The sequence below is a fragment of the Gambusia affinis genome, linkage group LG08 (assembly GCF_019740435.1).
Source record: "Gambusia affinis linkage group LG08, SWU_Gaff_1.0, whole genome shotgun sequence".
Classification (NCBI taxonomy): domain Eukaryota; kingdom Metazoa; phylum Chordata; class Actinopteri; order Cyprinodontiformes; family Poeciliidae; genus Gambusia; species Gambusia affinis.
Genome location: NC_057875.1, coordinates 11,510,213 through 11,526,921, shown reverse-complemented (window position 1 = coordinate 11,526,921; position 16,709 = coordinate 11,510,213). Strand labels below are relative to the sequence as shown.

The 16,709-nt window shown below is 36.2% G+C and overlaps 1 protein-coding gene across 3 annotated transcripts in view; it reads right to left on the bottom strand.

Annotated features, from left to right (window-relative positions):
- The window catches only part of LOC122835732 (voltage-dependent calcium channel subunit alpha-2/delta-1), a 67,708-nt gene that overhangs the window by 39,727 nt on the left and 11,272 nt on the right, over window positions 1-16,709 (bottom strand). For all 3 annotated transcript variants that reach the window (XM_044125015.1, XM_044125016.1, XM_044125014.1), the window contains exons 4-6: window positions 6,669-6,728; window positions 5,445-5,480; window positions 4,491-4,620 (exon numbers count right to left, since the gene is read on the bottom strand). In XM_044125015.1, the coding sequence (XP_043980950.1) occupies window positions 4,491-4,620; window positions 5,445-5,480; window positions 6,669-6,728 (226 nt within the window). The remainder of the gene's footprint in view (window positions 1-4,490; window positions 4,621-5,444; window positions 5,481-6,668; window positions 6,729-16,709) is intronic.

Sequence of the window (16,709 nt, the reverse complement as noted above, 5' to 3'; positions counted from 1 at the left end):
AAATCTTAAAAGTTATGTCATCTGGACAAGCCGTCTCTCCAATCATGATCCTCTTCATGGCTGCCCTCACATTTCTCTTACAATTTCTCACTATTTTTTTTCCTTCACTTTTTCCTTTTCCTTCCATTTCCTCAATAAACTAGTGAGTAAATTTATTTCTCCATTCATAACAACATGTATCTCTTGCATGTCATGTATCTCATTTTCAACTCAATCTCCCTGCCTAGTCAATCAATGCAAAGAACTTTTTCTCAACACTTGTGCTCTATCTTTCCAGTCAAATAGCAACTTTTCCATCACAAGGTCTTTCTCAGCTTCTTCCTTAAGTCTCTGCAATATTCTTCCAATTAATCTTTGGTTCTGTCTTCACTTGCTTCCTCTGCTTGATTTCCAAAGTCATCCAACATACTAACCATCTTTGTAAATTTTGTTCTGGCACCATCTTACAACCTTCTGTCTCAGACTGCATCTTCTGCATATGGCCTTCCTGTGTGTATGTTTCTCCACTTTTTCACAATACTTTCTCTTCAACATAACTATCTCACTTTTTTGGCATAATTCACTACTATATGTCATTTCACATTTGTGTCCACACAATATCTATCCTAAATGTTCCTATTCCACCTGTAACTTTAACTTACGTCTCTAATCACCACTTTCCGTCTACCTGGGAACACTTGCCACCACTTCAGTGACATATCAACAGTTTGGCAGAATTCCAAGCTGGATACGTCCCTGAAGCTCAGAGTATCTCTGCATACTTACTACCAGAACCCAGATAACATGCTAAAACAGGACTAACAGTTTTAATGAAGTAAAAATCCCCAAATCATCTGCATCTACCCACCAACCAAGTCCCTTATTTATACCTGTGGTTATCATGTCAGCAGAAGTGTTACATGTAACCTTGGAGCCAGACGGTTCACCAGCAGGCTGAAATCCATGCTGTGGAAGTCACTCCATCCTGCTGTCTCTAAGTCAGTGCTGACGCACTTCATTCAGCTGCGCAAGTTTTCTTTTTTCTCCTGATCTACATACAAACACAGAAATCCAATTTCTGTATTTGTCCAGAACAAACAGAAAAAGTGAACAAGCTTGAGTTAACAAGCGGCACTACGATTCGGTGGGTAAACCTTCCAGTAACCAGACTCATGTCACCTAAGCTCACAGAGAGTTTCTGCTGTGGTCATCATATGCTTAAGATGAGCACTGAACCTTTTTCATGACATCAGACAAGCACTTCAAAGCATAAAAAAAAAAAAAAAATGAAGACAGAACACATGCTAGTGCAGAGACAATTGTACATAGCTAAGACAGTTAGCATTCAATCCTTATCCTCTCATTCAGTGTGAGAAGTTCTAATGTCATAGAGACTCAAGAGAATCCAATTATTCTGGACTATTTAAGGTAAATGCCAGGATATGATGATGAAATTATCAGAAATTGTCTTTTCTTACAGGCATCATACAACTATGCTAAAATGTACAGTTTTCCATTTTTAGTCTTTTTATTCTTTGGTTATTCAAGTATGTACATTTATAGGTAAGATTACTGCCTTGCCTCAATGCATTCTACCTTGAGGCAAGGTAGTAATGCAAGACAGAAGCATTGTACAAAAATCCTACCATTGCAAAAACTGCACAACTACTGAAGTCAGTAATGTTATCATTAAATCTCTGTTTAATGCTCCCAAATCTTCAACCTTTGTGCTTCAAGAATTGGCGCAAATTCCTTTTTTCTTTCTTTCTTTATTTGATGATTTTCAGATTGATAAAATGTTGCTCGTTATCTGGAGTATGTTCACAGTTTTAGATTTTGTGGGCATTCAAGTTTACATGAAATCGATGACTGTAATGATTTCAATTTGTGTTACTCAACTTGATCATTTCAACTGGACCTCTGCTCATATTCATCTATTGTTGAGCCATTATGAGGAACAATACAGCAGAAAAATGGGCAAGTTTCCAAGACGGATGAAGTGTTAAAGATAAAAGTAAGAGCTGAGGTTTAAGGTTTAGTCTCTCACAGTTAAACTATTGAAATATTACAACAGATAGATAGTATTACCTTTATGTTTTCAGACTTTCATTTCTGGTGATTAATAAAAAGTATGTTTACTACCTGAGTAAATGGTTTATGTTTAAAAGGTGCTTTTAAACTGACAAACGAGACTCTCTGGGATGTATATTCTGATTTATTATGACAGCAAATGTATGTCAAATAACATTGACACATAAGTAGTTACATATGGTTTTACAGCTGAATCAATAAATAGACATAAATACCATAAATTAATCATCCAATATAAAAGAGAAAGCTGCTTAGTGCTCTCTCACATCATGACAAAGACTGACAAAAAACAAACTGCCTATAGATTGATGGCAAGGGAGAATATATAGTTGATGTATAATAATGTCAATAACTTTCTCAGGTTTAATTTAAGTAATATTTTATAGAAATCAGGTATGACGTAAGCGTGCCACAACCATTGCGAGATGCGTGGTCATCTCGTATCAGTATGGTTATGTGGACATGACTCAGTGCACAGTAATGGTACCTGCAGGTTCACGTCACTAGCTAGAGCAGTCAATAGATGCTGTCCAATCCAGTAATACATATTGATGGATATAACAGTGTGATTAAGTAAAACTGCTCTTATCACTTCAATGTGCTCCACAGCACTGATCAAACACAAGAGGCTCACAACATAAACTGTAGAGCACTCTACAAGCCGTTGTTCAGTCATGATTTAACAAACAGACCTCAAGGTTCTTATTTCTCATATAGGATTTGAGAAAAGTTTGTATAAAAATTAAAAAAATAAAAATGGTGTGAAAATTGGTAAAACTGTATTTTTCTTGATTTGCATCAAAATATTAAAAATGTGCTTGTGTTAAGGGCCATTATTGTTACAAACACACCGACAACATTGACCTTTACAAGGTGATCTGACTAAACTACCTCCACGTTGACATATTATTATATTTTGTCCAGGAGCAAGCCAGGACTACTCTTACAGAATACTGAATACTACACAGTGACGTGCGGTCAGGGAAGGCAGGTGAGGCAGTGCCTCACCAGCCATCATGGAAAGAAAGAAAATATATAATCATAAAGTAATTTAAATTGTTATATTCATCCGGTGGTTTGTACTAAAAAATATTTATTTTTCATGTAGCTTCACCAATTTAGATTTTTATTTGTTCAAAATCGCTGAATTTTCTTATTTTCCCATTCAAATGCTTGGAAGCGATGCCGGTGAGGCAGCAGCGAGCTCTGCCTGACCTTGGATTGCGCAACCCCTGGCTCTGCGCTGGCTGCTAAGCGGAGAGAGCATGTTGCTGTACGGCGTCAATAAAATGGTTTAAACAAATTTAACATGTGAACTTATTTCCAATAATTTAGCTTATGTATATAATGTACAGTGCTTTTTGTCACCAACTGTGTTTGTGTAACGTGTTTCGTGTAATGAGGGATTATAAACGGCAGAGAACAGGTTCGAGGTGAGGCAGGCAGTTCTCTTGCCTCATGGCAGGGGGTGCTCAAAATCCCAGACGTTCGTCTTGTTCACTCCTCAACTGCCAAGTAAGTGACAGCGAGCTAGGCTAAACGATTCGGGAAGCAAGTCAAGTGCAGCGATAGATTATAATAGAGATATAATAGAGATATAATAGATATGTGTAAGGATGCAGAAGTGAAACATAACCTGTAAACTGCTGTCAATCTATGCATCTATTTGCAAATCTGATTCTGATGACGTCAGTGCCTCACCAGCTATGAACCTCACCGCACGTCACTGATACTACACAAGCACAATTCAACAATGAATACTATTTTTAAGAGATAAGAGGGCCTTTTGGCGTGAAACAAGCTGCTCTACAAAAAGCTGAAAGGTGTGTTCTTGGTTTATTTGTGTCAGTTACACTAGCCTACTTGGTGATTAGGGTTATGCATCTAGGGACTATGGTGTCATGATCATCACTGTGTGATAAGGTCAGAGATGCATTGATAGAGAAAACAGCAAAAATGTTTTTTTTAGGATTACATTTGGGCTATGGAAATATGTTTCTGTTTAGGAGGTTGACCCAAAGCTCTTGAATAAATGCCTTGCATTGATTCTACTCCACAGTGGAGTAGTGTCAGTTTAAAGACATTTTTAACATAATTGTATAATTTCTTTTTATGAAAATGGGCATAAATATGTTGTACTTAATAATGCAATATCAACACATTTGAATTAGATGATCCTCTTTTCACCATCAGCATGTAACAGAGCAGAAACCTCGAGAAGACCTCATTATACGGTTTCACTTCTTTTCAAAACATTATTTAGCCAAGGGCAAGTTTGCTGGGAGCAAAATCAGTTGACAAGATTTTATAATGGTTTGGTGTGTCAGCTGTATCCATGGTTACCAGTTGGGTTTGTGTACATGCGTGCATGTCTGGGTGTATGTGCGTGGGCGTGTGTGTGTGTGTGTGTGCAGACTCACAGCCATCATAGATGTCAGTGGGAATGTGGACAGCTGTATGGTTGTGATCAGTCAACCGTTTGAATGAAGGGTCCTCTTTAAAGTCTGGTCGAATCCTGTATTTTCTCCCCTCTGTCTCATTTGCATCCAGCTGTGGGGAAAAATTAAAATCCAGATGGATGCAGTAGGTTTGATCACAGCTTTGAGTAAATTTAACACTCTTTGTTGTTAGCATTTGTCTTTGCAGCTTTATCTCTAAGCAAAGAAGCAGACAACTGTTCGGCAGTACATCCCTACCAAATTCTGTCAGATGTAATTTCATTACCACAGTTAATTTCATCCCCCAGGTGGTTGGATGAAAGATGAAGCATTATTGACTGATAAAAGGCAGTGACACCATCTGTGTGTATTTTCAACCTCCCAATTTACATAAAAAAGGGGCTTTAGAGAAAGTACAATATGTAGTGAAAAGCAAAAACTGATGAGATATGAAATAATGCATAGTAGAGAGGTGGTGAGGTGTTGAGAGAGGGAGAGGGAGAGTCAGCAAGGAGGGTGAAGTGGGGGGATGAACACTTGCTTCCTAATAAAGCAACAGCGTAGCCAGCTCATACATCTCATCTGTCAATTAGAGGAGAAGCATGGCAGAGACCTCTTCACCTGAGCGAGGGTGGGAGGAGAGATGACTGAAAGGAGGCTTTCATGGAAGAAGAGCCCAAGAAGTAGGGAAGGAGGAGGAGGGTGATACTGCAATAAAAAGCTGAGGGAATGATATAGAGTATGGGGGAAAAAATTGTAAAAGTGGTGAATAGTAGGAATATTAGAGACAGAAGGAAAAATAAGCTTTAAAAAGAGCAGTGGCTAACACACCTATCTCCTTGTCCTATGTCTTAGTTGTAACTGTGGGCTTTAAGAAACCATGGGAGTGAGAGCGCAAAGAAAATGGAAAAGTGGCAGGGAAAAAAGCAGACTTACATTGTCCTTTGAATTGTAGTAAGCAATTTCATCATCCTGTAAAAAAAATAAAATAAAATTTAAAAAAAGCAACATTTTGAATGCTTTTCAAAGAGTTGCACAATAAGCTAATTTACTACTTGGGAAATTATTAAAACCCAAATATTATAATATTTTAGAACCAGAAAGCCTTAAGATCTTGAAAGAACAAATTTGCACCTGTTCTACTATTTTATTGACTTTTAAAGCAAATTCATACTTTTTCTTACATTAAAAAGTCTTTTGAGACATTCATGGATAAAGACCTGGACTGTAACAACAATATCTGAAAATCTATCCCTGTAATCATAAAAATACTTTTCCAGTGGGAATGTGTTTAGTAGATTTGTGTTGAAGAAAAATTATAAACTAAGCAGTTGTGTTACAAAGTCATCTTTGTCAGAAATGTGAATATTTTCCATGTATGTGAAAAAAACAAAAAAAACAAAAAAAAAAACACATTCACATTATAGATTCTAAAATAATTTGACTAGTGGAATAACAACTCAAATTGAGAAATGTGGATGCGACACACTTTATGCCTGGCTATGAGAGATGCCTCAAGAAGCTAGTCAACAAGCTGATTTCTACTGAAATTGAAAAGTAAAACGAGTATATTTTCCTTCAAACCAATTTTAAAAAGATTTGTTTCTGATGCACTACTTTATATGTTTTATGATAATGATGACATTGGATATTAAAGCTGCATAAATCATCTTAAATGTTTTTTCTTTATACACATGTTTACCTGTGTATGTTTTTCTGCTGACAGAACAACATGATTGTTTTTGTAACACTTGAATTTAAAAAACTGTCCATGATGACAGCAACATTTTACAGCCATGGTTAAAGCTGTCTCTATCAGTCATTTGAAGTAGCGGCCACAGTGTGTCACAACAAGGTGTGTAATGTGCAATAAGCCATAATAATGCAATAAAGATGTGATTATGGCTCCATTTAGCATGGAGGCTGTGATCTCATTTTATGAGAGATAACTGCAGCGATAACATCCACCAAAGGCGTAAATATAAATCCAGACTTTTTCCAGTGTTATCTGTGTTTCTTGTTGTCTTGTGTGTGTGTGTGTGTGTGCGCATGTAATGTGCAAGTCGGGGTGTGTGTGCGCGTATGCGTGCGTGTGCGTGTGTGTGTGTGTGTGTGTATATAATATGTGTACTGATCAGTGGATTTTTCTCTCCCTTTTACCTCAAACTCATCTTTCCATGCATGTTCCTTCTGGAATACCTCTGCAGCAGTGGCCAGTTTCTAGGGGACAGAAATAAGAAAGGGCTTCAAATTAGAAACTGTCCAAAGGATGTTTCACAACAACAACCTAATATTAGACACTTACACAAAAGACAGCACTTTTAAAAGCAGCATGGAGACAATTCCAGAGACAAAGCAATGTGTATAATCTCATTTAAAAAATCAGAAACTACAGGGCTTTCACAGTCCTGTCAATGTGTGTCTATGACCATGAATCTGCTTCTGGCAGTGATTTCAATTCTTTGTGTCAACTTAGTGTCATCTCTATGACCTGCAGTCCTGGGCTTTGTTCCAGACCTGTAAGCTGCTAAATATACAAACTAATCCAGTCATAAATAAACCTACTCAATTTAGAGTAGGTTTACTACTCAACAAGGTAGCCATGGTGAAATTATTATGCATGGCTTTATGTTCTCATTACTTTAGTTTCAAATGGCCATCTTCTGTTTCCTTTAAATACTTGAAGTTGATACGTGATACCTTCAGATGTAATACTGCTTAGACCATTTTAGTAGTTTCATCTGGTTATATAGCTACATCTGACAGAAGAGCTATATAAAAAGTTTTGAAGAATTTCATATAACCCTCAAGGTTCAACGACTGTGTGCTTGATGATATATCTGTCTGTGATATGTAGCATCAAGGACTTGAGCAAAATATTATGCTAAGAAATCAAAGGAAGTTGTGTGTGACGAAAATGGCAGTGCAGTCAGAAACATTGCCATGCTGCTGTTTAGTTGAGCATAAATAAAAACGTTGTCTGTAGCCATTTAGCACTTTATACATCATTTTTGCAGACTTTGTATGACAGTAACAGATAGCATTGGGAGATAATGTTCATAAAATTCTCCTTTTCCCTCAGTGATAGTGTATGAAAATGCACATGCAAATTTGCAAGAACATATACACTCCTCAAGAGGGCAGACTGACTGGCTTGTTAAAAATTCATGACAGATCCTTGACGAGGCTCCTTTCCCCTCCAAGGTAGATGGGGGAGGGGGAGATTAGATGTGGGAAGAAAAAAAAAACAACTAAATTTCCTTTCATTTTTCTCTATTCCTATATCAACATCTCTAAACATGCAAACATGTAAAAATGGAAAGCAGAAATCTCTCAGTGTCCAGACTGGTGAAAACACCCAAATTAATCTCTTTAAACTAGGGTAAACCTTTACCTCATTACAGAGCAACTGCTAGTTGCTGCTTGGACCAATTGATTAGACCTCAGCTGAAAATAATTTCAGCGATCCAGTGTTTTACTTAATGGGAGTGCATAACAGTTTCTGTAGCATGCTTGCTCTAATTGCTCATTAAATTCCCTTTCAACGCTACGCAATAATGAGTCCACTCTTTCAAAATATGCCTTCTTTTCTTCAGCTTTGTAAAGCTGAAACTGTAGATGGACACTGGCCATTTGGCTTGTGGCAGCTGAGAGACAGAGATGTTTAAAAGTGAAGTGTGAAAACAAGTATCATAGGGAGGAATAAATTTGAAATAATAATGGGATCAACCTAAGAAAAATCTTGAATAACATCCACAGAAAAGATTGCTGAGACAAATTTTCACTCAGGCTGAACATAAAAGGTATGCAAACTGAGCATGAAGCAAGAACGGTGTGTAGTTGATACCATCATTGCACTGTCCACAGTTATGTATTGTGAGACCATTAGACTGTAACAATAGAATGCAGAAACCAAAGTTTGCCTGAGTAGAAGTTTTGGAGAGGTGAAAACCCCACAGAGAGATATTGCTGCAAGACTCTTGCAAGTCTTATTGTCATGCTGCCAGGGCAGCCCAGCAGCCCACCATGCATTTAGTGAGAAAGCAGTTCACAGCTTAAAGGATAGACAGGGAAGATGAGACAAGCTCTGCTAAACCTCACCGAGAGTCTCAAGCTCCCTGTGTTTGTGGGTGTGTGTGTTTGTGTGTGTGGCAAGGCTCCACACGCCTAAAATCAATGGCCAATTCGAAGCAGCCCACCCCACTCCTAGACAACAAAGCGATACTCACAAAGGTCTAAAAGATCATTACACCCACACTCATATCTTTCCGCTCCTGATTCCAGATTGTCCAATCCAGAATGACATTATTCCTGAATCCTGAAGGATTCAGTGTGTGGAAAATTTTAAAAAGAAGGAAATGAAAGAAAGAGTGAAAACTTCCCCACAAAGTTGTAATCACAATAATCAATAAAGAGTATGTTAAGAAAGATAAAAATGCAAGGCATTGGTTATGGGGCTTATGAAAATAACAACTGAAAACTCATCTTACAAACAGTAAGATGAGCAAAGGTTTTAAATCTTGCCTGAGAATGATGTATTAAAAGCCTAATAGCGGTCATACATATTTTATTTAGATTTTATTCTAGGAGCAGAGTGATAGGAAATATGTAAAGAGAGCATCGATTCAAAGAGAGGTGGATGATATAATTTAAAAAGAAAGAGGTTAAGCCACAGAGGAAGTGTTGAGCTTTCTGCAGCTGTTGGAGCCTAAGGGAATACCCTGCTGCTGCACATTCTCTCTAAGGGCACCAGACAATCTGATGGGAATAGTCCACTGCTATTTTACATCAAACTCACTGTTTTTTTTTTTTTTACTCTCAAGTGTATGCAGGCAATGGATGCATGCATGAGTTGCTTTCATGTTCATGCCATTTTGGAAAGTATAACACCCTATCAAATAAAAAATAACAATTTTCATAGCTAAATATGAATATCCAGCATTGGCAGAAAACAACAAATTAATGGAAAAGGAAAGGGTCATTTTGATAACAACTCACTGACAAAACCATGTGGAACATAAAATGATCAAAGAAATCATGTGGTCATTTTGCCTTTATGCAATGTTACTAACAATCTGAAAGCTGATGGATCCGAGGCAAAATCCATTAGCTGTATTTTTTTTTTTAGTTAGTGCATTTAACTGGCACACAAACAACAAAGTGAATAAGGTTACATAAAGCCTTTCAAGCAAACACTAAATGTGAAAAAATACACAAGGAAGCTCTTCCAGATGATAATATAGATGGAAAGTCCTAGATAAGAGTTTTATACCCAGGGAACCAAAATTCGTATTCTTATATGCTGGGGATTACGCCACCTAAAGACACAATGATTTACTTTTTCTTTTACCATCACTGCTTAGACCATTCTATATCACCAAACAGCTGGCTAAAGAGGGTTTAGAATATGCTTTATATTACATATTTGTATATTTTACCAACATATGCAACTGCGTTTTGCTGCTGCCTAAACATCTGTGATGCCTGCACTTTGAATTGTCTTGGGGTTGGGGAGGTAAGCAGGCAGCATTTTACGACAGTAATTGTTAGAGCAGAACATATCCAAACAAACCCAGCAAACTATTTGAAAAGCAATATGTGTAACAAAAATAAAAATAAAAATATTACCCAATATGTGATAATCTGTGAAAAGAGATTATGTGGTCCTACTGCCATCTGCAGAAGTACACCGCTTTCCAGCCAAAAACAATCAATATGAGTAAGGAGAAACATGTTAGCACTGTCAAATATGCTTGTATGCGCTGCTCACTTCCTCCCTCTTGCTCTTTGCTGCACTGCATCTATAAAAATCTGATATTTACCAATCAGGAAACGCATTACAAATAAAGCCTACTGGATTGAACTGACAAAAACTGTCTGGTGGGGATTTTTTTTTATTCCCGAAAGAAGGCTTAAAGTTAAATAATTACATACCTAAAGGTGTTGAAGATGAAGTTAGAGGGAAAAAGAAAAAGTGTAAGAAGCTTATTTTCCATGTAGAAATGTTGGCTTTAACCCAACTGGCTTTAACCCAACTTTAACCCAACACCTTAAGTTAGACTTTAGCAAATAAACGGAAGATGACGGTATTATAGCAAAGTTCCTCTGTTCCTTTTGAAGATTTCAACTCGCTCTGTAGTAGGACATACACAATTATGAAATTTAAGCAATCATTTTGAGTCTAAGAATTCTGCAGGGATAAAACACTGAATTTATTTGCTGACTCCACTTATCAGGCTAATCGTGTTAGCTTTGCAGAACACTAATTTAAGATACTCAGAGGTTACAATGTCAACTATAATATATTTTTTAATTATAAAGATTTTCTGTTAAGCTGCAGATCTCTGTAGGAAATACTGCTGTTTTACATGCAGAATGATGCCACTTTTGATATCGATGTAAATGTTGAGTGGTTACCTGCAACATAAATGCATCATAAGGCTTTATAGCTGCACTACATGAATAATTTATCAAGTTAACACATAACAGGAAATTCAAACTTTTTATTTCTTAAATATTAAGTTGGATGTTGGAGTGATTCCTTCTATAATTGAAGCAATTATTATGAAATTACCTACAAATTCTCTGATCAGTACATCTGCAGGCTGCAGTCATAACTGTGGACCAACAAGGTTTGGATTTCTTTGCATTGACTGCATTCCACATTGAAATTAAACATTTTCTTGAAGTGACAGTACATCCTTGCTATACATGAAGGAACTTTTTGGATGCACACATAAGGTAGTCAAAATACAGATCTAGATAAAAGATTAATAATCTCCACTAATGTTTTCACTGAAAATTTAATTCTTTGAGCAAATTGACAAATGTTGTCTTGTACATACTTTATTTAATTATGTACACTTAAAGACTGTGTTTATAAAAGCACGATCGTCAAAAACCTTATGTTCTTAAGACTAAATTACCCTAAGAGTAGTATAAGCCTATTTTAGAAAGAAAACAGTCATGTTTTGGCTTCATTTGAAGATATCCGATCCCAGTTGGATTTCTTTTTTTTTTTGCATTGTACACACTTTTCCCTGGCCTCCCACATGTCTAAGCAGGATTATTCATCTCTACTGCTTCCCACTGCTCTCTCTCTTTCTCTATTTTTCTCATCACACATAAGCAAGAATGGAAACGGAAAGATAGAGACATATGCAGAAACCTCTTGTCTGCTTAATATGATCAGCACAGAGCTGCGATGGGAGGTTGGGCAACATCTGCTCTTGAGACTGGCATATCTCTGATCATATCATAGCCTCTGCTCATTAGTGTGTTTCATCTGCAGACACACACACCCGCACGCCTACACATACAGACATTTGTGAATCACATGCACATGCACACACACACACAAAATTATCCCAATGTCACATCTTGTACATAATAATATAAGACTGTCAATGGGGAACATTTTAATAAAACATGATGGAATTAAAGTCTTAAATACAAATTTAAACATAAGCATGGATGACCTGTACTTCTATGGTGTTTTATCAAGTCCAAAGCACCCAAAAGTGCTTCACACTACATTCAGTCATTCGCCTACACACACACATTCACATACTGATGTCAATAGGAAGCATAATAAAATATGATGGAAATAAAGTCTCAAATTCATATACATATGGATAGATAACACCTGAAGCATACCTCTAGATGAATGGAGGTAGATATCTGAATGACTTAGCATTACACTGGAAATCATTAACAGTGTGTCACTGCAGACACCAAAATTACATAAAATAATTCTTTACACAAAATTGCATTGGGAAGAAAACAATCTGTGTTGGTTTATAGAATCTAAAAGACATTTATATTAAGATCACCACCAGAGGATAGGTGAACTGCAGTCAAATTGATGGGCTTGTCAGCAATGACACCCAGATGGGCTGTGGTAATTGAAATGTTTAGCTTCTGACTTCTAAAGTAAGAGAAGCAAAGAAATGTAACTCCAACTATCACTGGTTAAAATGTGTCCTGAAACGCCCAGTTTCCTTAAATCACAGCTAAAATCCACTGAATAATAGTTATAAGTGGCCATAGACCAATCTAGTATGAATTTAAACTTTAAATTACTTCTCTTCATTTTGTTACATTAATGCAATGTTTTTATTGTTTGTTAGTTGTGCCATGTATTTGTCATGCAAAACACTTTGAACTGCCTTGTTGCTGAAATGTCCTGTACAAATAAATTTGCATTGTACATTGTAATAAGCCAATTCAGTAGAGACCTAGCGGCAGCGCAGCAGTTGTTATCAGCAATTTGTTTTTTCTTTTATGAAGTATTTTAAATGTCTTTAATTAATGATAGTAAAATAACCAGCAGGTTCCTCGTAACTCTGAGCAAAAAAAAAGATGGTAGATATGGTAGATAAAGCTGATAATCTTCCATTTCATACAATCAATGCATTATTGAATGCTCTTAATGTGGCCACATTTTCAAACATAACTACATCAAATAGGATTTGAGACAGAATTTCATGTAGCTAAATCCTTCATTCAAAACATAATTACACTTATTTATGTGATCCTATATGTTATAAATTTGTACATTAAGAGTTAAATAAAATTCCAAACTATATTTGATACATTTTTATTATGTGTAACAAATTACGCACAATGTAAGTAGGCACCTTTTTCATGCAAGAGCTTTATCACAATCCCATCAAACTATAATTAAAATACTTAATCACCAGACTTAATTAGATGCTTTAAAATAGTAAGCCATTTTTAATACAGCTGCCTCAGGGTGATTGAATGATCAGCCTGTGCCTACTAATATGTTTCCATTTGTTACTTGTGTTATAATTATGGTATCCTCATAATGCTGGCACAAAATTTCTAATAAAAGCTGATAAAGCTTCCTTTGGATGATAGTTTACAAATTCCTTTCCAATCTAAGCAGCCATGCTAATATTTACTTTTACTATAAAATCCAACTTAATGACAGTTTGTTATATTCATGTGTAATAAAGCCTAAACAAACAAGGACAGTGATACCATGCATTTCAGCACCCAAAATGGCTACCGGGGAAGATCAAAGAATTTCTCAAACATGCATGAAATAATCATGTATGTTGTAATAATGTTGTTAGTTTATAAATCACTGAATGGTTTAGCACCACAATACATTAAAGATCTGCTGCTGTTGTATCAACCTTCCAGAACTCTCAGGTCTTCTGGTTCTGGTCTGCTCTGCATCCCCAGAACCAGAACCAAACGAGGAGAAGCAGCATTTAGCATCTATGCACCAAAAATCTGGAACAAACTTCCAGAAAACTGTAAAACAGCTGAAACACTGACTTCCTTTAAATCTCAACTAAAAACCCACTTGTTTAGAGTTGTATTCGAAACGTAATCAATTGCAAATTTATTGATGTTGTGTTTTTATTGTTGATTCTATGTTGCATTGTATTTTGTGTTTGATTTGATGTAAAGCACTTTGAAATGCCTTGCTGCTGAAATGTGCTATACAAATAAAGTTTGATTTGATTTTGATTTTGATTTGATGTATGGTATGTTTTTGATGAGGGAATAACAGTGTCACATGATGTAAAGATGAAAAAATAAAATCAACTTTACATAATAGTGCTACTTTAATAAGCAAGAAATAAATATGTCATACCATCTACTCAACAAAGAGCAAAACATAAGAATGTAAAACAAACAGCTATTCAGTGCTGATGTACTGAGTAATTTCTTGAGATGTGTTGACAGCTTTTTTACAGCTGATGTTATCAAACAAATAGAAACATAAAATGTAGTGCAAATTCTGGTATTTTCAAAAATGGATGTTTGAACAGTGCAAACTTATTCTAGACATTCTGTGTACCGAATATTCTCTTGCCCTCCAAATGACACACCACGCTCAGGACAGTAAACAACATTTGAACAGGCCAGCTTGTGTATGTTTAAGAAGTCTCACTTTATCATAAATTGTGTGGGTGTCTGTCTGTGAATGTCTGGTTGAAATGTGCTTGTTTTCACTCAGTGAAAAGCTAGAGCAGCTATAATTTGTGCTCAAGTAAGCATTACTTCAAAATAATATTATTCAAGTAAAAGTAGAAGGTATGATGCAATATAACTACGGTTAGAAGCATTTTTCTTTTTCAGAAAGTTACTGAAGTAAATGTGAATGAGTAGATCTAACCCATTACTGCACAACTCTAGGTACAAAGAATGTAAATAAGCAGTAAATAAGCCTTAGAATTTTGATGCTAGAAAAATAAGTGAATATAAGGCTGACTAGATACTTAGGTAAGGCTGGAAACCCTAGAGCTGAATTGTAAAAGACGTTTCCTTCTGGATTCACCCCACGTTGACATTCAAAGCAGGTTTTCACTTTTAAACTTTCTAACCTGCTAAAAAGAAGAAGAGTGAGCCAAATACTGCCTATAATGTATGCAGAAGATGGAACCAAACAAATGGCAAAGTAGATCTAACTTGACATTTAAGAGGAAAATGCAACACCACTTTACTTGCACGACAAAAACATTTTGATTGAGCTTTTTCTTTTCACTAATAAGGTGTCAGTCTTCTACTAACCCTGCTCACATATACATAACGGGGGCAATAAGCTGATTTCAGTCAAAAAAACTGCTCTGTACAGATGACACTTAAACCTTCTGGAAATGTTCTGAACTTTCAGTAAATTACATAGATTAGATCAGTTTTTTTCATCATGCAATTATAATAAAGAAAAACGTATGCGTACTACATCTTAAGTACTCATTGCTTATTGCATTTTCACACCAGATTAATGACTAAAAGAAAAAGCATTCCTTCTTGTCTTATAGCCTTTATGGACAGATATTCCTGACTCACTCTAATCAGTCAGTGTTTTGATTATTGTATGTAGTCATGCCTTACAGAAATCACCCACTCATCCCCACTGAGCAAGGGGATGAGTGTGAGTGAGCAGAGCCGGGAGCAGTGACGGGGAGAGGAACACTCGTGCAGGAACGACCACCAAACACCAAGATTATTTTCTTGGCCAAAAGATAAGAAATCACCTTAACTACACAAAATTCCAGTTTAGAAGGATTTAATCATAGGTAAAAATCTGTGAACGCAGCTGATCTGTGACAGAATATGTCAACACCTTTTGCCCATGCAGTCATCCATAGCAACATGAACCATAGTGAACTGAAGAAAAAAGGAAAATCCTAATATGCAAAAGTGATTAAGTATAAAAACATAGCATTTGCTAAAATTAAGTCTTTCACTGCATTTGTTTCAGCTGAAAATATTTACTTCAGTTAAGAAGCGCGCAGTAGTTCTGCAACAAAAACATTTAAGTATTTACTTCTTTGGGGAACAAACCTGACATTTAGCTTTTTATTACATTTGTCACGAAGATATAAATTCATCACATAAAAAAGGGGCAAACAGATTCAATGTATTTTGTGGGGATAAAGTTAACCTGGTAAAAATCAGACCAATGTCCTACAGAGGGTCTGAGCTCTCAGCTAATGAGAAACTATTGCTTCCTGGAGTCATGGACTGTGACGTTTAAAATTGTACCCAACTGCAACATTTGTCATGTGCAGGTTTGACGCTATGAAGCTTACGCAAAATTGCCTCTGCTTTAAACAACTATCCTCCATTGCAAAGAGAGAAATGCTGAGCCAAACGAGGTTAAGACATTAATAATAATTTATGGCCTGGTCGAAAATATGCTGGTGAGAATCCAAGTAAAGAGGAAAAAGTCCAAACTGTGACGTAGGCAAGACTGAATTCAAGGGGAATTGCACAAGATGACAATGGCCAGGCTAGGATAAAGTCATTGTAATGAACATCTTTGTTGTTTTCTGCATTACACTTCCATCTTATTTGGAAGTAACAATTTTAGCATATCAACAAAAATATCAAAATCAAACAAAATTTGCAATTTCAATGTCACAGTTTTCATTGAGAAACATTTGATAAAGCAACCTCCCTCAACATTGTGTAGCCAAGTAGGCATTAATAATGCATGTTACATTCTGCCACATGCTTATTTATGGAAGCATGAGTAGACATGCCATGCCAAACACTTGTTATTACACACCTGTGCTACATAAACTGTGGCCTCTAAAAGTTCTTCACTCTGCATATACTGGGATCAGCCAAAGAAAGAAGAATTTTAGAAGAGATAAGAACAAAAAAAGGAGGAAGAAAGTTTGAAAACACTTCAAAGCCAAGAGGAAATTGTTT